Source organism: Salvelinus fontinalis, chromosome 38 (genome assembly GCF_029448725.1).
Source record: "Salvelinus fontinalis isolate EN_2023a chromosome 38, ASM2944872v1, whole genome shotgun sequence".
Taxonomy (NCBI): Eukaryota; Metazoa; Chordata; class Actinopteri; order Salmoniformes; family Salmonidae; genus Salvelinus; species Salvelinus fontinalis.
In genome coordinates, this window is record NC_074702.1 from 25,688,048 (window position 1) to 25,708,754 (window position 20,707).

At 41.2% G+C, this 20,707-nt stretch overlaps 1 protein-coding gene, 1 long non-coding RNA gene and 1 pseudogene across 2 annotated transcripts; 1 reads left to right on the forward strand and 2 right to left on the reverse strand.

The window, feature by feature from the left end:
* Window positions 1-3,328: 3,328 nt before the first annotated feature.
* On the reverse strand, window positions 3,329-4,257 carry LOC129837283 (uncharacterized). Its single transcript, XR_008756698.1, has 3 exons — window positions 4,078-4,257; window positions 3,840-3,909; window positions 3,329-3,713 (listed from the first exon to the last, which is right to left on the reverse strand). It is a non-coding gene; the product is annotated as an uncharacterized LOC129837283 (long non-coding RNA).
* Window positions 4,258-9,883: 5,626 nt separating this feature from the next.
* On the forward strand, window positions 9,884-16,039 carry LOC129837277 (sialic acid-binding Ig-like lectin 5). The gene is made up of 8 exons (XM_055903306.1): window positions 9,884-10,027; window positions 10,207-10,593; window positions 10,902-11,222; window positions 11,467-11,724; window positions 11,838-12,131; window positions 12,773-12,896; window positions 13,465-13,546; window positions 14,044-16,039. Exons 1-8 carry the CDS (start codon window positions 9,967-9,969, stop codon window positions 14,434-14,436), a joined length of 1,920 nt encoding a protein of 639 aa, XP_055759281.1. The 5' UTR covers window positions 9,884-9,966; the 3' UTR covers window positions 14,437-16,039.
* An 816-nt stretch (window positions 16,040-16,855) lies between these two features.
* On the reverse strand, window positions 16,856-17,705 carry LOC129837562 (uncharacterized; annotated as a pseudogene).
* Between the last annotated feature and the right edge of the window lie 3,002 nt (window positions 17,706-20,707).

Consider the following 20,707-nt stretch of genomic DNA (forward strand, 5'->3'; position numbering starts at 1 on the left):
GATTCATGACGAAAAACACTAACCTTCCTCTGGGTGTACGGGGAGCTGTTGTGGGGCAATTTAAGGGCAAGGGTGAGTGACGGGACAAGGACATCCCTGCCAGCCAAACCCCTAACCCAGACGACGCTGGCCCAATTGTGCACTGCCCCATGGGTCTCCCGGTCACAGCCGGCTGCGCCAGAGCCTGCACTTGAACCCAGAATCTCTAGTGGCACAACTAATACTGCGATGTAGTGCCTTAGACCACTGCGCCACTCGAGAGGATTTGAGCAATTACATTTACTTTTGACACTTAAGTTTATTTTAAACCAAATACTTTTAGACTTTTACTCAAGTAGTATTTTACTAGGTAACTTTTACTTGAGTCATTTTCTATGAAGGTATCTTTACTTTTACTCAAGTATGAGATTTTACATTTTCCAGCACTGAATTTACCTCGCTCAGACAGTCTTACCTTGCATAACTTTTTGATAAAAAAAGCTCAATATAACAATGATAAGCATTTTATGGCACCTGAACTTATGCCATATGTCCTCATGTATGAAACTGTGGAATTGTAATGTTTTCTTACCATCTACAAGCACTGGTCAGATAGACAAGGAGGGCCACATTAAGGCTAAGGGACAAGCCAACGATTATCCAGGGAATGACTGCAACATCCCTCTTCTCTGACCCAGGGATATCTATGGAAAGTGATACACATTCATTGGTTCGAAAACACTTTGTTTAATTGATCCAACACTATTCTACTTTAGCTCTACTCTTTACCCCACTAGCTAGGTTTTCATCCAATTGGCGACAGATTTTCATGCAGAATAAAATGTGCAAGTTTCCAGCAAACGCGGTGCACACACCAAAAAAAAATCACTTAAGTTGTCATTTACCTAATAACTTTAGCGATAGTTTTGTCACAAAAACTGTGCGGTAAATAGAAAATGTGCCTAATCTGATTTTGGCACATGCATAAAGGCTAACAGCTTGCAGATACAGTGCGGGTAGGCTGTGCTGGTTGGCTAGTCTAATGTTAAATGATGAAATTAATATGGATAGGAGCGAGAATATTTCTCTTTGTCAAACGGCAGTCAAGCAACGATCATGTCATCAGAATAAGACCCTCGATATTTATTTCAAAGTAGCATCAAGATAACCGTGCACTATCACCACCCTGTGAAGTTCATCATTGATTTCATTTGTAGCCTAATAAACTGCATGGTTTCCCGAATCGTAGTGGACCACACACCATATCATTGCTTGACTCCAAGTTTATACCTCGATACTATGTTGGTTATTTCAATATTTACGCATAAAGGCGTTTCCACTGCCATTTCTCGCAAAGATATACCACCATGTCAAACAAACAAATGATCTGTCTGCATTTTAAAAATTGTATCGAAACTTCCTGCTTCCATCACAGATGTCATACTTTTTTTTATACGGTATGACTTTACTATCATAAAAATTGTGGATGGAAATGTGGTATTTGACATACACTACATGACCAAAAGTAAGTGGACACCTGCTCATCAAACATCTCATTCCAAAATCAGGGGCTTTAATATGGAGTTGATCCCCCCTTTAATGCTATAACAGCCTCCACTCTTGTGTAAAGGCTTTCCACTAGATGTTGGAACACTGCTGAGGACATACTTCCATTCAGCCACAAGAGCATTAGTAAGGTCGAGCACTGATGTTGGGCGATTAGGCTTCGTTCGCAATCGGTGTTCCAATTCATCCCAAAGATGTTTGATGGGGTTGAGGTCAGGGCTCAATGCAGGCCAGTCAAGTTCTTCCACACCGATCTCAACAAATCATTTCTGTATGGACTTCGCTTTGTGCACTGGGGCAGTGTCATGCTGAAACAGGAAAGGGCCTTCCCCAAACTGTTGCCACAAAATTGGAAGCACAGAATCATCTAGAATGTCATTGTATGCTGTAGCGTTAAGATTTCCCTTCACTGAAACTAAGGGGCCTAGCCCAAACCATAAAACAATGTGCTTTATAAAGAGGTGATCATGAAACTATAGAGTATAAACAAGATATAATGAGTAGTCGCCAATTTATTACAAACATTGTTGAAGAAAAGTTGAAAATTAAATCACACTGCCACATTATAATGAGATGAATGGTGAATTTTGCACTTAACACAACTTTTGCATGGTGAAAATGTTGTCCTCTATGTCGGTGTGATTTGAGCAGAAATTAATGGGTGATTCTTCTTCACTCAAATTGTAAAATGTAACACGAGTCCTATACGTACATACATAGGATGTTAAACTGAAGAACTTACGTGTCAGGCCCCCTTCAGCTTGGTGTAGTATGGGGAACTCCATCTCGTTCTGGCCAATTACATTCCTGCTGACACACTCCACGCTGCTGTTCTGGTATTCTGAGGCAGACATGGTGATGGTGCTGTTCACGGTTTGGGCACTCCTGGAGACGATGACACTGTAACTAATATAGACCCCTAACATTGGCCAAGCAATCACTGGTAAGGGAACCCCCTGACTGACACAAACACATGTCAGGACCTCTGCTTGGACCACACAGAGAGAGCCATTCAGGAACTTGGGACGGTCTAGGGAAGACAAATAAATCGTTTTTACATTCATCATGATATACAGTATATAGTTTTTACAGCATCATGAGATATGGCTTTTTTACCTAACAGAGACTCTTTAAGAATAAGTAAGTACTGTACTGAATTTTGATAATGAGGGAATTCTCTGAAAAGTGAGTGTACTTACATTTTACTGTTAAAGTCACTGTTTTCTCCACTGTAATGTTGACGTTGCTGTAGAAGCCCATACATGTGAGGTTGATGTTGTGATGTTCGGATTTAGGTTTGAAAAATAACCTTTTCACACTGATTCCATTCTCTGCTTTTGATTGAAGTATTATCCCCAAGATGCCTAAGTTCTCTGTCCCTCTCCAGGCTATTCCAACAAAATCTTCTTCTGGTCTTTGCAGGCAGAGGTCATTTAGTGAATATACTTTGCAGGTCAGTGTGGCCCACTCTCCCTCTGTGAGAGGGGGTGTCTCCACAGTGGGCTTCTTCTGGGTTAGAGCTAAACAGAATTTGGCAAAGTTGGATCCCTTTGACAATTCATTTTTCAAGCATTTTAATTCAGATTATGCTGTGATGTGAAATACATGATTATCATGGTTGGTAGTTCTGAATCAGTGACCAAATATGCTGCAATTTAACATTATTAGAATTCAGAGTGTGTAGGCTACATTTATTCTAACTTGGACACATAAGGTGACATTTTCATCAGGCAAAGAAGTGTTAAAAAATACAGTAATACTCATTATAATCTGCAGCGTGATTTAAGAGAATGAAAGTAGTATATTTGTTGACATGGTTTCTTACGTACCAGACACTGAGACTCGTACCCTCTCAGGAAAAACATACATTTGATCATCTCCCCATGTTAACTTGAATCTATACTCGCTTTCTCCTTCTTGCAGGTCTTCGAGGAAAAAGCTGCAAGACCTTTCAGGACCTTTCAGGATCTGCCAATCAACACCACACACCTCTGCATCTTTTTCAAATACAGGTGTAAGTGGATCTCCTTTGAACCAGACTCTTCGTACGTATTTAGTAATGTTGCCTGGGTATGTGAATTTACATGATATAGGAATGCACCGTCCAGCCTCTACTGTAACGTCTTGGGTCACTGTGATGGAGAAGTTTCTACCTGTCTCACGAGGCTCTATAAAGAAATGTACAGTATAGTAATACATATACATTTGACTAGCCAAAGCTTACAAAGAGAGTCATCTTATTCCAAAACATGTTACTTGACTATTTTGTCAAGTCATAGAGCGTTATACTGTACCTATGCACTGACTACAGCTTGCTGTTATGACCCAGCAGATAGCAACAGTGCAGATCTCAACCAGCATCTTCTGTTATCACAAGACATAAAAAATCAAAGTTTATGAGATACAAATCTATGCTGTAATAGAGAATATACCATTTGTTTCCCTAAACAGCTAGCCAAATGCACAAACAATTCATCACTTCATAATATGCTGATAAATGACTCTTGTTTATATTGTTATAAATCAACTTACCACTCTCTACTGTGTACCAGCCATCTCCCTGTCTCACTTAGGTCTCACCGTTCGGTTGAGATCTTGTTCTCTGATACTTGTGAGCACAATTACAGATATATATCTAAATATTTTCTGTCATTTCTGGCTGCGGGAAATGTAAAAATATCTGTAGAGGCCAGAGTTGAGGGTCAGTATCTGTCTTTAGTTCCCCCTTTTCACAACCTAGTTTTGTGTTGAGACAATATAAACTGTTGCACAGTACAACACTGTGTTAATGTCAGCACAATTAGGAACAGCTGTAGATTATACTAAAGTCAGCATAGTAACCTAAAATACTGCATTGACATTCAGTCCCTTGGTATACTTGTTTGTTTAGTCTTTGAACTAATGCATGAGGGCAGTTCATATTTCAGATTAAAATAACTGTGCATATGGTTCACATTGGTCAGTTACTTTATCCTGGGATTGCATTCCACACATCTTAACACTTCAGTTTTTAGTGCATCTCAATGAATTACAAAAACAACAAATATCAAACCAAAAGTCATTGGTAGAGCTTACACTACTTCAATATTTTATGCTGCTGGTTAATCTTTACTAATAGTTCACTAACATCTGACTCAACCGATATCTTTGGCCCCGTACACACTTAGGTTGTACAACTGATGTACGACGCATTTGACACCATGGTTGTGATAGATTATATTTTTGTGATACAATAAAGAGTTCCAACGCTTATGTAACTATATTTGTGCGGAAATCCCCAGTTTTATCACAATGATTGTGCCAAATGCATCAGTTGAGTATGTTTTACTTAGTTGTTAACCCACTTAGGTTTACCCTAAATTTCATTTCAATTCCATTCAGTTTGACAATGACTTACAATGGCTAGAATAATTCCACAAGGCTTTTAGTTTAGGTACCAACTGTGTGAGTATCTGTAGTTTGGTGCACACTGATGAGAGACTTTAGAAGGCATTTGCAGGAGTAACCAACAGGTTGAGGCTCATGCCACCAGAATTCAGCCCAAATTAAATCATATCTAGAATCCCTTATAAAAGTCACAATAGCAGGTATTGTAAAGACAGTTTGCTGTACTGTCCCTGCTGCAGCATGAGGCCTGCTCAGAAGACCTGTACTTTACACCCTTTTTCAACAGCAGCAACACATATATTTCAGGGAACATGGTGTAGAGTTTAAACGAAAGTATTTAGGAGAAGTAAAACCCCACCTAACAAATATAGCAAGACCATAGCACTTCAACACAGTCTCAAAGTGTGAAGAGGAACTAAACTAGGGCCCACAGAGTGTTGTAAGGGTTGGTCAAACTCTGTGAAGATGCACTAACAGGTCTGGTTCAAATACAATAAAAATGTAATGGGGAACTGAGTTGAAGTCCAAGAAGGCATGACTTTTACGGTAATATTGTTTTTAGAGGAATTGCAGTAATGGTCAAATATTTTTTTAACATTTTAAAAATAATGCAACTGTGAAAGAGGAATCATCACTCTTAAAATGTGGGTCTGATATAAATGTATAAGTGAATGATTGTGGAAGAAAAAAAATCTAATATGTTCCTGATTTTGAATAAGGTATGAAATCATCACAAAATACACAATTTTTTCAAAAGTATGTCGAAACCCCTTCAAATTAGTGGATTCGGCTATTTCATCCACACCTGTTTCTGACAGATGTATAAAATTGAGCACACAGTCATGCATTCTCCATAGACAAACATTGGCAGCAGAATGGCCTAACTGAAGAGCTGAGTGACTTTCAACGTGGCACTGTCATAGGTTTCATATTTCCAACAAGTAATTTCCTACATTTCTGCCCTGCTAGAGCTGCCCTGTCGACTATAAGTGCTGTTATTGTGAAGTGGAAATGTCTAGGAGCAACAATGGCTCAGCCGCAAATTGGTAGGCGTGTAGCGCTTAAAAATTGTCTGTCCTCGGATGCAACACTCACTACCGAGTTCCAAACTGCCTCAGAAAGCAGCGTCAGCACAAGAACTGTTCATCGGGAGCTTCATGAAATGGGTTTCCATGGCCAAGCAGCCGCACACAAGCCTAAAATCACCATGTGCAATGCCAAGAGTCGGTTGGAGTGGCGTAAAGCTCGCCACCATTGGACTCTGAAGCAGTGGAAACGCTTTCTCGGGAGTAATGAATCATGCTTCACCATCTGGTAGTCCGACGGACATATCTGGGTTTGGCGGATGCCACTAGAACGCTACCTGCCCCAATGCATAATGCCAACTGTAAAGTTTGGTGGAGGACAAATAATGGCCTGGGGCTGTTTTCATTGTTCGGGCCATGCCCCTTAGCTCCAGTGAAGGGAAAGCTTAACGCTACAGCATACAATGACATTCTAGATGATTCTGTGCATCCAACTTTGTGGAAACAGTTTGGGGAAGGCCCTTTCCTTCTTCAGCATGACAATGCCCTCATGCACCACGAGAGGTCCGTACAGAAATGGTTTGTCGAGATCAGGGTGGAAATAGTTGACTGGCCTGCACAGAGCCCTGACCTCAACTTTTCAGTTACTGCCTCAACGCTTTTAAACTCTAGGCTACCTGTCGCTCATAATAAATGCATTCAGCATGCTTGTGAGTTACTTAAGAATATGTCAGCGAATGTGTTTTTAACGCATATAAAGGGAAGTACCCTTTTTGCAAGCAGATCTTGCATATTGAGGAAACGACAACATCTTTCAGACCACAGAGGGGTTAAAAAAGAGAGAGAATATTGCAAGCGTATCTCTATCCAATGCAAGGCATTTTCCATATTATTCACATGTACTTGTTACAAACGGCCAATCTTGAAATATGTACACATTTTCTTGTATAAATCTGTCTTATAGTAAAATGAAACTGCATGTAAATATAAAAGGCATGGGTATTGCAGTGTGTGTTGGGATTGCAGTCTGTGGGTCAGTTGTTTGAGTACGGTGCTTGCAATGCCTGGGTTGTGGGTTTGATTCCCACGGGGGACCAATACAGGAAAAGGTACAAAAATGCATTGACTCACTACTGTAAGTTTCTCTGGATATGAGTGTCTGCTAAATGACTTAAATGTTAACCAAGTTGGTTTGATGGGTAGGTTGATTATGGTCTATATACAGTATGGCTGGGCGGTATACAGTACAGAGGGACTTCCTGGATTGCAGCACCAGGTCAGAGAGAGTAACAGACTGGGGACATGAAGTGACAGTTCACACCCATCAGAGACACACAGGGCTCCTGATCAACAGGAGGAGAGAGCACACAGAGAGGTAATGTGCTGATTCAGTCTAACTTTCTGCATGGATCGAAAGACAAGCTATTGAACCATTATATAGTTTGGTTTTGTTACATTGAATGACTGTTAAAACTTGATTATGACTACTTAATGTAATGGTAATTTTCTATTAATCCTTTATGGCATTACAACACATTGCTTCAAAAGGCTTTATATACAGTTGAAGTCGGAAGTTTACATACACCTGCGCCAAATACATTTAAACTCAGTTTTTCACAATTCCTGACATTTAATCATAGTACAAATTCCCTGTCTTAGGTCAGTTAGGATCACCACTTTATTTTAAGAATGTGAAATGTCACAATAATAGCAGAGAGAATGATTTATTTCGGCTTTTATTTCTTTCATCACATTCCCAGTGGGTCAGAAGTTTACATACACTGAATTAATATTTGGTAGCATGGACTTTAAATTGTTTAACTTGGGTCAAACCTTTCGGGTAGCCTTCCACAAGCTTCGCACAATAAGTTGGGTGAATTTTGGCCCATTACTTCTGACAGAGATGGTGTAACTGAGTCAGGTTTGTAGGCCTCCATGCTCGCACATGCTTTTTCAGTTCTGCCCACACATTTTCTATAGAATTGAGGTCAGGGCTTTGTGATGGCCACTCCAATACCGTGACTTTGTTGTCCTTAAGCCATTTTGCCACAACTTTGGAAGTATGCTTGGGGTCATTGTCCATTTGGAAGCCCCGTTTGCGACCAAGCTTTAACTTCCTGACTGATGTCTTGAGATGTTGCTTCAATATAACCACATTATTTTCCCTCCTCATGATGCCATCTATTTTATGAAGTGCACCAGTCCCTCCTGCAGCAAAGCACCCCCACAACATGATGCTGCCACCCCCGTGCTTCACGCTTGGGATGGTGTTCTTCAGCTTGCAAACATCCCCCTTTTTTCTCCAAACATAACGATGGTCATTATGGCCAAACAGTTCTATTTTTATTTCATCAGACCAGAGGACATTTCTCCAAAAGTACAATCTTTGTCCCCATGTGCAGTTGCAAACCCCGCTTTTTTTTATGGCAGTTTTGGAGCAGTGGCTTCTTCCTTGGAGCAGCGGCAGACTTTCAGGTTATGTTGATATAGGACTTGTTTTACTTTGGATATAGATACTTTTGTACCTGTTTTCCTCCAGCATCTTCACAAGGTAATTTGCTGTTGTTCTGGGATTGATTTGCACTTTTTGCACCAAAGTACATTAATCTTTAGGAGACAGAACGCATCTCCTTCCTGAGCGGTATGACGGCTGCGTGGTCCCATGGTGTTTATACTTGTGTACTATTGTTTGTACAGATGATCGTGGTTCGTTCAGGCGTTTGGAAATTGCTCCCAAGGATGAACCAGACTTGTGGAGGTCTTGGCTGATTTCTTTTGATTTTCCCATGATGTCAAGCAAAGAGGCACTGAGTTTGAAGGTAGGCCTTGAAATACATCCATCCTGCAATTGACTCAAATGATTTCAATCAGCCTATAAGAAGCTTCTAAAGCCATGACATGATTTTCTGGAATTTTGCAAGCTGTTTAAAGGCCTAGTCAACTTAGTGTATGTAAACTTCTGACCCACTGGAATTGTGATACGGTGAAGTAAGTGAAATAATCTGTCTGTAAACAATTGTTGGAAAGATTACTTGTGTCATCCACAAAGTAGATGTCCTAACCGACTTGCCAAAACTATAGTTTGTTAACAAGAAATTTGTGGAGGTGTTGAAAAACAAATTTTAATGACTCCAACCTAAGTGTGTGTAAACCTCCGACTTCAACTGTAGCTTATGCATAAAGATTTATGAATGCAGTTAAAGATATTTTGGAGCAGTTATTAACGCTTATGCTGGGCATTATAATGTTTTATAAGGAGTCACTCATAAGGAGTTATAAATGTGCTTGGAATGCATTAAGAAGAAGGCGCTCATAGGAACTGAGTGTCACACAGCTAGGAGTGGTGGGTGTGGAGTCAGGCGCAGAGCAGAGAGCAGAGGATAATGGGGAAAAACAAACTTTATTACGGTGTCCAAAAGTAACGCCAAAAACGACAGGCGAAAATAGATATGTCCAACCCAAAACTGGACACCAAACAGTCAGTGAACATAAACGCAACCAACATAGACAAACAGAGAACAAGCCCGCACAAAAGCAGGCGGGCCTAACAGGCTTAAATAGCCCTGAAACAAAACTCAAACAAGAAACAGGTGCAACCAATAAGACATAACAAACAGAAAAGGAAAAGGGGATCGTTGGCAGCTAGTAGACCGGCGACGACCGCCGAGCGCCACCCGAACAGGCAGCGGAGCCACCTTCGGTGGAAGTCGTGACACTGAGACCATGCATTTTTCTTTGACATACTCTCTAGGCATTACAGCAAAATACGTCTTAGTTGAATAAACATGCTATACGACGGTTGTTATGGATGACACTGTAGCACTCATAAAGATGTAATGAAACATTAATATCGGATGTGTATTGCTATATGTTGTTATTATCACAACACCATTTCAAATTCTATTTCACACCTGTGCTCCAGACCAGTGGACACCGTCAGAGATAGTGACAATAAGAGAAAGAGGAAAGAGACCCCGTGTGATTGATTCATCAAGGCAGTGGAGGCAGGATGTGGGTCCTCATCTCGGCAGCTCTACTTCTCTCTCTGACAGAGAGAGCCACATGCAACGGTAACGTCCCTTTTATCACAACTAATGTTGATATGATAATCATAAGTAGATGTGGTAGTAGTAGTGGTTTGGCAAATATCTCAGTAGACATTATCTCATAAAAAATGTTTACGAACAAGTGAAGTAGTATCCAAGTGCTTTCTGTATTACTCATGACTGTATTCATTTCCCTCCATCAGGACAGCAACAACCACCACCAACAACACCATCACCCTGGACCATCACCTTCAGTCCAGCAGAAATAACAGCAGAGAAGGGACTATGTGCTGTTATTTCATGTACTTTCACTCACCCTGATAACATCAAAACTACCCCTGCAATATGGTTCAAGTGCCTTACAAATGGCAAATGTGATAAGGATAAAAAGATAATTTTCCACTCTGAAACTCCCCATAAAGCGCAGGAGAATTTTAAACAGAGAGTGTCTCTACTAGAGGCTGATCTGACAAAGAAGAACTGTAGTGTGATCATCAACGACATCAGAGAGAATGATGCTGGAGAGTATCAATTCAGAACGTTAGGAGGATCATTTACATACCCACAGAAAATGAAAATCACAGTGACAGGTACAACATGACTATTACGCTCAGTTACATTGACATGACTATTACTGTAGTTAGTTATGTACACTGACTGTAACATACAGGTACATACCTCCAATTCACAAATGCCAAGATTCCCCTCCCCAAGTCTCCCTTTCCAAAGTCTGCTTTTTTCTAAACAATGGTGGAATTTTGGGGGGCATTATTTGGAGCAGTTTAATTAACATGGGTAGCATAGTTAGGATAATGTTACACTGTGTCTGATTCTGTTTCTCTGATGTCTGGTACACAAATGTAAAACTCACTTCTGTGTTTGTATTTCCTGCCTCCAGCTCTGACCCAGAAGCCCTCAGTGTTGACTCCTCCTCTGACAGAGGGAGAACCAGCTACTCTGACCTGCACCGCCCCGGGGATCTGCTCTGGAACTCCTCCTAACATCACATGGACATGCAGAGGAACAGGAGACAACATCACTGAGCTCAGAGACAACACCACCATACAGATTAGAGAGGACCTGACCCATGTGACAACAACCCACTTCTCAACGTTGACCTTTACCCCCTCAGCTGAACACCACAACATGATGGTTACGTGTCAAGTAACCTTCCAGAAAAAATATCAAATTGAAGAGACAGTAACTTTGAATGTGACATGTGAGTACCACCTATCCTACATTTGACATGAAACACCTTATTCCAGAGAATCTTTGAAACCTAGGAATAACCTTGATAATAAGCAAATGATACAGTATAAAGGCTCCACCTGCAGTTATGTCATGGCTTTGACTTTTTCCTTTTTTAATCATGATCCATTGCTATTAGTCCCTCAACCAACATAGTCTGAATTTAGTGTGTTTAAAAATAAATGTGTACAATTAGAAACTCTTTGCACTTAAAGATGTGAAAGACCCTCAAATAACTGGAAATGAAATGGTGAAGGAGGATGGTACCCTGGATCTGACCTGCAGTGTTAACAGTTACCCTCCATCTGACATCACTTGGAGTAAGAACGGGACAAGTGCCCCACTTCAGAATTACAGGGAAAATGCTGCTCTCACCATCTCCAATGTGACAAGAGAACATGCTGGGGAGTATGTGTGTACAGTTCAACACCTTAACAGGACTTTGACAGCTTCCATTGTTGTCACTGTGATGTGTAAGTACAAACTGGACTGAAATATACAAACTCATGTCCTATTTTATGATCTGGAATTACTCTGGCATGTTTTTAGCATCACTGATATCTCTCTCTTCACTGTCTTTTTCCAGACCTTCCTGTGATTCTTCCTGGCTCTGGGTGTGTGGACCAGGCAGAGGTCATGACCTGTGTGTGTGTCAGTCAGGGGGTTCCCTTACCCCTCATAGTGTGGCCACTGCTGGAGCTCAACACAGGGAGGTGCAGCCCCACTACGTCAGTGTTGGGTTCCTCAGTGAACAGCACCATCAGCCTGACTGTTGGAAACCACAACAACATCACTGTGGAATGTGTCAGCAGAAATGTTGTGGGTGTAGTGAGAGAGAAGCTGTACGTCTACCAAAATAAGAGCCAAGAAAAGCAAAGAGGTAAATATGTATGTCAAGTTACTTGGTTAGAGTCACAGCTTCCCATTCCCACCCAATGTTTGCAATATTTATGATGTTATGTACATTTAGGCTTAGAGAAATTAATATTTTCTTCCAGGGGATATGAAGTAATGAGCCACTTCCCATTCAGAGTTGGAAATTGATGTAAAAACATATCACTAGCCACTTTAAACAATGCTACTTAATATAATGTTTACATACCCTACATTACTCATCTCATATGCATATGTATATACTGTACTCTATATCATCTACTGCGTCTTTATGTAATACATGTATCACTAGCCACTTTAAACTATGCCACTTTGTTTACATAACCCTACATTACTCATCTCATATGTATATACTGTACTTGATACCATCTACTGCATCTTGCCTATGCCGTTCTGTACCATCACTCATTCATATATCTTTATGTACATATTCTTCATCCCTTTACACTTGTGTGTATAAGGTAGCTGTTGTGAAATTGTTAGGTTAGATTACTCGTTGGTTATTACTGCACGGTCGGAACTAGAAGCACAAGCATTTCGCTACACTCACATTAACATCTGCTAACCATGTGTATGTGACAAATAACATTTGATTTAATTTGATTTGATTTGTTGTTCTCTTTTTAGAGGAATGGGAAGGCATTGTAGCTATGCTGTCGGACCTAAAACTGATTACTGCATTTGTGATTGGTGCAGCCTTCTCAGCCACCATCTGTTGTATCTTCCTGTGTTTGAAAGGGAAATGTAAAAGGTACATGCATTCTATTACTGATGTACAGTTAGTGTTAACTGAGTGTTGTTTTTTAAATCAATTGCAGATTGTCTTTAGAAATTCATATTTACTATCAAGAGAATCAGATATGTTGTCGAATGCACCAACGCCTTGCACCATAATGTAATGGACGTTTTTGCTAATATACTCATATGCAACCGCACTTGACTTTCAGTTATTATTTGATGTATGTTTTTGTATATTTTATTATATTGATTGTTGATCCCATGTTCTATATCAGCATCTCCTGCACTGCTAAAATGCTACTACAACCTCTGTGCTGTGTACAAGCCTGTGAATAGAATGTGTCTGACTATATGGTGGAAAGAAAACTGTATTTATTTCATTTTTACTAAGAAAAGGCTATGTTTTTTCTTTAAGTAGTATGTGTTCAGGAAGTGGAAATTAGTCTAAGCTATAAGTCGTTTGTTAATGGATATTTATATTTTGTGTTTTAAGTTATCATTTCAGTTTTACTTGGTGTTATCACTGTTACACACAATTCAAGATACAGTTAGATAAATTTAATTTGCAATATTGTCCTTAGGCAAAAAGAGAGGATCCCAAAGGACTCAGACTCCAAAAGCCCTTTCATGAACCTGGAGATGGTGACATGTGAAGACCAACAGGTGCAGTACCAGTTTCTTTCTTTATTCAGCTTTACCAACATTTAGTTAGCATTGACATGCCAATATGAGTTGATAAGACAGCATAAACAGATCTGAGATCACCTGTCACGCCCTGACCTTAGAGAGCCGTTTTATTTCTCTGTTTGGTTAGGTCAGGGTGTGATTTGGGGTGGGCATTCTATGTTGTCTATTTCTTTGTTTTTGGCCGAGTATGGTTCCCAATCAGAGGCAGCTGTCTATCGTTGTCTCTGATTGGGAATCATACTTAGGCAGCCCTTTTTCCCACTTTCTGTTATGGGATCTTGTTTTTGTTAGCTGCTGGTTTAGCGCTACAATACTTTACGTGTCGTTTATCTTTCTTGTTTTATTGGTGTTCATTTAATAAATTCAAAATGTACGCCTACCACGCTGCACCTTGGTCTCATTCCAACGACAGCCGTAACATCACCAAGCTAACAAAAGACTCCTAACACAGTACTTTGTCATCTACTCCATAGACAAATGCAGGACAGGCTGTGGACGGCGAACAGACCCCTCTGCAGTTGGAGCTGAGGGAGGGAGCTGAAAATGGAGGGCCCCAGACCAGTGGAGCCGGGGGAAAATTTGCCACAGGGGAAGAACTAAATGAAGTGGACTACGCCAGAATCAACTACTCCCTGCTGAAGAAGAAGACTCCTGAGGAGGCACAGAAGAAGACCACCACCACAGAGTCAGACTACGCCAAAATCAAAAGAGAGAAGAAGAAAGAAGGGGATGATGATGGAGGAGAGGGGAGTGGTATGAATATGGGGAAGGATGAGGAGAAAGGGAACGGTAAGCCAGCAACAGAGACAGATGAGGATACAGCGCTTTACTCCAACGTCAAGGCTATTATGGGTGGTGGTGAGTGACAAAGCAATTTTCGCTAGAAACGTGGGGGATGGCATACAGTATTAGCCATGGGTTCTTAAATAATTTTCTGAATCCGAATTGAGTTTTATGATGATACTGGGACTTTTGTTCAACTGAAACTAGTGTAGTTAATAGTTTTGGTAAATGCTCTATTTTACAGCCCGGTGTCAGCTGGTACTGTATGTTCCTGGTGGTTGTACAATTTCAATAAGAATATTTTCTAGTTGTACATAGAAGCAAGTTTTGGTAATGTTTTTCAAGGAAGTGTCATTTGACTTTTGTAATAATTCTGTTTTGTCACCATGAGGAAGGACTGACAAAGATGTGGTTTGGAATGGTAGAGACAGGTTGACTTAGATCGTTGACAACATGTAAAGTATATTTCTTCTCCAATGTTTATTGAAAATACAAATACATTATTACAGTTGTTGGTTAGCTAGCCAGCATTTTTTTTAACATATTAACATAGACGTGACATCAGTCAAAACAAGACATGGTATCAAGAACAAGATACAACTAGCTGAAACGAGCCACCTATGATTCCCCACATGGCAGCTTTGTGTCACTGTTGCTACTGTAGCTGTCTGACCGTTCATAATCACCACAACACACGGCCTTCTGCCCCATTGAAGCGTGTGTATCGTTTTTGACATTGTCAGCTCACCAGTATCTGAGAATATTTTTCGATTTATAGGTGTTCATTATTTCAACATTATTTTATATTGAGGCACTACCTCACTTTTTTCATTTGTTTGTTCTCTGAAATCTGTTCAAAGCATGTATAAATGGGGTATTTCTTTTTTGCTATTTCCAACCTACCATCTCCACAAATTTCACTCAACAATAATTACAGGCTACCAATGGTATAAATCGGGAATCGGCAACTTTGATGGGGGTGGGGGCCACAAAAAATCTGAACTCATCAGGGGGGCAGCAGTGGCTCACGGGTCTGCTTAACAACATCCATACCCACACATGTAGTCAGAGCTGGCGGTAGCCTTTTGGGGGCCCTAAGCAAAAATGTTGTTTCCCCTACCTTGCAAGCACAACATTTTAGGGCCCCACTCTTGACCTCGAAAAAAATTATTATTCTACACATTTTGCCATGGGACATAGAGAAATGCTGCAAATATACACATTCTGCCATGGGGTTCAGAGAAGAATTTGCAATTTTATAACTCATTTCATCCTATTATACTTATTTTGCCATGGGGCGGAGAGAATGATTAGCAGTTTACAGCAAATTTCCTGCAGTTCTACACATTCTTACTCCAGGTGACGTTTGATGATGATGGTGGGTAGCTGTCATCAGTGCAGGTCAGATTCAGGGTATCACCCTCTCTCACTGTGTTACTACCAGAGCTCTTGGGTTCCTTCACATCTAGAAAACAAAGTGCATACACAGTTAATCATGTTCACGAAATAGGTTCCATGCCGTGTTTCCCTGCCAACAGCTCCAAGGACTCGTCATCCAAACAGAGCAAGGCCCTGGTCTTGGTGAGAATCCTCTAGAGGCGAAAGAAACGCACACCTATTTAGGCGAGGTGCTGGCTAGCGGAGTAGAACACTTTGAAAAATAAAGGAGAGCCGCACACTCTAGGAGCTCAGATGCAAAAATGTAATGTCCAACGTTTCGACAGACAAGCTGTCTTCATCAGGGTATAATGACAAACACTGCGGGGTGACTCGTTTATATCGTGTCAAAAGACACACAGGTGTCTGTAATCATAGCCGGGTGTGGCCTGATATCATTGGTTAATTCTCATATATTAAAATAGCATTTAAAAACATAAATGGATAGCGTACAATCATAGATACAACTTGGCTACATAAGCCAGCAAACATTTACAATAGCACAATAATCACAACAATGGCTTCAGAACAAAGTCTACGTTGAGACCGAAGGGAGCAAGGGTCTTTAAATTAAAGATCCAGGCAGCCTCTCGTTTTAACAATAATTTGTCGAGGTCACCCCTCTCCTAGGGAGGGTGACATGTTCAATGCCAATATAACGTAGAGACGAAATCGAGTGGTTTGCTTCCAAAATGTGGGCTGCAACTTGGTAAGTCAAGTTTTTGCACCTAATGGTGCTACGATGCTCTGAGATTCGTACTTTTAATTCGTGCTTTGTTTTACCCACATAATTTTTACCACAAGGACAAGTTATAAGATGAATAACTGCATTAGTGGAGCACGTGATCACACCTTTGATTGGAATCTGTTTCCCTGTTTGGGGGTTTTTGAAGGAAACATGACCACACCCGGCCATGATTACAGACACCTGTGTGTGTCTTTTGACACGATATAAACGAGTCACCCCTCAGTGTTTGTCATTATACACTGATGAAGACAGCTTGTCTGTCGAAACGTTGGACATTACATTTTTGCATTTAAGCTCCTAGAGTGTGCGGCTCTCCTTTATTTCTTGGTGAGAATCCTCACACCCACACTGCCATCCACCATACCAGGCCACAAGGGGCACAGGGATGGCTGACACCACTCCAAAGAGCAAGGCGACCGCCCACACCAGGGCCTTGAAGGTGTCCTTCTTCTGGGTGACCAGAAGCTGGGGAGAGAGTGGGCAAGGCCTTGAGGAGGGCGTGGGCCCGGATATACTGTAGACTGTTCTCTCTGCTACAGCACAGCAAACGGTAACGGAATGCCAAGTCTAGGTCCAAAAGGCTCCAGGAGTCAAGTTTCTCCAGACAGGACGGTCTCACTAGGAACCTTAGGCAGGGCCACCCCCTTGGCCTTCTGCACCTCCAGGCTGGCCTCCCGCCTCTCTTCCAGGCTCTTCTCCATGTCAATATCGAAGGCCAGCAGGGCAAAGTACACCATGTCCCTCTGCACCGAGAGGGCCTCCAGGAACACCACCACGCTGTTGGCCTGGAGACTGAGTGAACACCATGACCACCACGTTGTACCGCAGGAACTTGACTAGCCCCACGTAAGCTTCCGGGTCAAAGGGCAAGGCTCCAGGGACGGGTGGCAGGTCCCTCAGGCAGAAATCTGGGTGTTTGGGTTTGTGTAGATGGCCAGATCCTTTGGAGGGGTGGGGGAGAAGGGGTTAATCCAAAGGGCCCACACTACAGAGGGCGTTAAGGAAGGCAGACTTCTCGGGCCCCCGCTCTCCTGCCACGACCAAGTTGATCCGGCTGATCAGGTGGTCCTCCACAGCATCCTTGACGTCTGACAGCTTGTCGTTCTCGATGGAGTCTTTGAGAGTCTCCAGGAGGTTCAGGCTGTGAGATACAACATTCACCGCCATGGCTGTGAGAGAGGAGAGGATGGTCATTACCATAGGACAACACATAGGAATATACTTCTTACTCGTGGAGGATTACATTTCCTGGGCATGTAATTGATCAATTCAATTGATCATTCATTGGCATATCAATTAATGTCATTGACTGGCTGTTAGGTCCACACAGTTTAATACCGAGGTATTGGATTAGAAGGCAAGGACAAACTCTGACATTCACAGCCCACGTGGACTGGTAAACGTGGACCTTACTGCTTAATCATTTGGGGATAAGTGAGAACAGAAAAAAACTGTTTGAACAAAATTCATAACATTTTACGGAATAACAATGTATACTACTTAACTGGTCAAATGAAAGTATTGTGTAATTGGTAAGTATTGGGTAAACAAACACACAATCTTAGATCCAACTAACTGTCTTGTCATACCTAGCCAGTTGCACAATTGAATGCATTCAATCGAAATGTGTCCTCCGCATTTCACCCAACCCCTCTGAATCAGAGATGTGTCCTCCGCATTTCACCCAACCCCTCTGAATCAGAGATGTGTCCTCCGCATTTCACCCAACTCCTCTGAATCAGAGATGTGTCCTCCGCATTTCACCCAACCCCTCTGAATCAGAGATGTGTCCTCCGCATTTCACCCAACCCCTCTGAATCAGAGATGTGTCCTCCGCATTTCACCCAACCCCTCTGAATCAGAGATGTGTCCTCCGCATTTCACCCAACCCCTCTGAATCAGAGATATGCGGGGGGCTGTCTTAATCGACGTCTAATATATGTGTTAACAGAGAGTTTTTCCGGTAGCTCTTTTAGAATTCCTTGATTGTGACATGTTAGTTTCTCTTCTTCAACCTTTGACAGTCAAAGGAAATGCCTTATTTTCACAGTTTAGTATTAAAACAAAGGGCTATTTATTAGAATTTCTGTTTCACTTCTATGATAATGCCTTAATTTACTCTAACAATACTTAGTCTGATGTGAGTTTTTAAACAGGGCCTCATGCCTGGATATCCGGGAACGTAGCAGTAGTATATACTCAGCAACTTCCTACAGAACCAAAGAAACAACCACCACCACACAATCAGATGTTCTGTGTGAAAGGCAGTTGGATTGTCTCCATTTTCTGCTAATGTAACCCACACCACACACCTCTGTTGGTTTTGTGTTCAGAGGAAACCATATACATCAGTGGTATTCAACTCTTACCCTACAAGGTCCAGATTACTGCTGGTTTTCTGTTTTGCCTCATTTATTGCACCCACTGGTATCCCAGGTCAAAATCAGTTTGGGAAAAAGGAAAAAAGTACAGGAACTGGCTTCGAGGTCCAAATTTGAATTTGATAAAAATTATGATTTTTTGGTTTGTTTTTTAAAATAAATTGTGCTTAACATTAATACCATCGGTATAATTACTGTTGAAAACAATTTTACTGGAGACGATAGGTTGAAAATAATTTTAAAAAATGCACCATTATACATTATTTGAACAGATGTCAGAGAACATACAAATTAAAATACACAAAACCAAAGTGAGGTAGTGTCTCAATAACAAAACAATACTGCAATGATGTACAGACTCATACATAAATATCTAAATATTCTGATAGTATACAACTTAAAAGCATAATGTACTTTTTTGTATTTTTTTCTGGCTCGTCCAAATGAGATTTATTTCTTGTATATTGCAGCATTATTCTGTACTATGAGTATTCTATGTTCAGAAATATATAATTCAACCGCAAGGCGCTATCACTTGGTCCAAGCTTCCTGCCATCCAGGACCTATATATTAGGCGTGTCATATTAGGCGTTCTCTCTGCTATCACACGGCAAGCGGTACCGGAGTGCCAAGTCTAGGTCCGAAAGGCTCCTTAACAGCTTCTACCCCCAAGCCATAAGACTGCTGAACAATTAATCAAATGGCCACCCAGACTATTTTCCTAGCCACCATCTACATCTGCATTGCTTGCGGTTTGGGGTTTTAGGCTAGGTTTCTGTAGAGCACCTTGTGAAATCGGCTGATGTAAAAAGGGATTTATAAATATTGATTGATTGATTGATTTGCATTGACACCATTTATGAACAGAGCACAACAATTTATCCTAGGTTCTTCCACAATAAATGATATTGATGTCACGCCCTGACCTTAGTTCCTTGTTTATGTCTCTATTTTGGTTTGGTCATGGCGTGAGTTGGGGTGGGCATTCTATGTTTTGTTCAATGTTTTGTACTTCTATGTGTTTGGCCTGGTATGGTTCCCAATCAGAGGCAGCTGTCAATCGTTGTCTCTTACTGAGAACCATACTTAGGTAGGCTGTTCCCACCTGTGTTTGTGGGTAGGTGTTTTCTGTCTCTGCACCAGACAGAACTGTTTCGTGTTGGTCTATTTTTGTTATTTTGTTTTAGCGTTAAAATAAATATTAACATGGACACTTACCACGCTGTGTTTTGGTCCACTCCTTCTTCCACCAACAGCCGTTACAATTGAACTAGAGCACTTAAATGATGTAACACAAGGGCAGAAAAGTGTGTGTTTATCTTTATGCCAACATTGAGCAACAATGTATGTATCATAACCATTACAGATAAATCCTAATTGCTAAATTGCTACATATACACTGAGTGTACAAAACAGTAAGAACGTCTGCTCTTTCCATGACAGACTGACCAGGTGAAAGCTATGATCCCTTATTGATGTCACTTGTTAAATCCACTTCAATCAGTGTAGATGAAGTGGAGGAGACCGATTTGAAAGAATGATTTTTAAGCCTTGAGACAACTGAGACATGGAGACCTACAGCACCCGGTGTCACAGGAAGCCAAAAAGATCATGAAGGACAACAACCACCCGAGCCACGGCCTGTTCACCCCGCTATCATCCAGAAGGCGAGGTCAGTACAGGTGCATCAAAGCTGGGACCGAGAGCCTGGAAAATAGCTTATATCTCAAGGACATCAGTCTGTTAAATAGCCATCACAAGCCGGGTACCAACCGGCTACTCAACCCT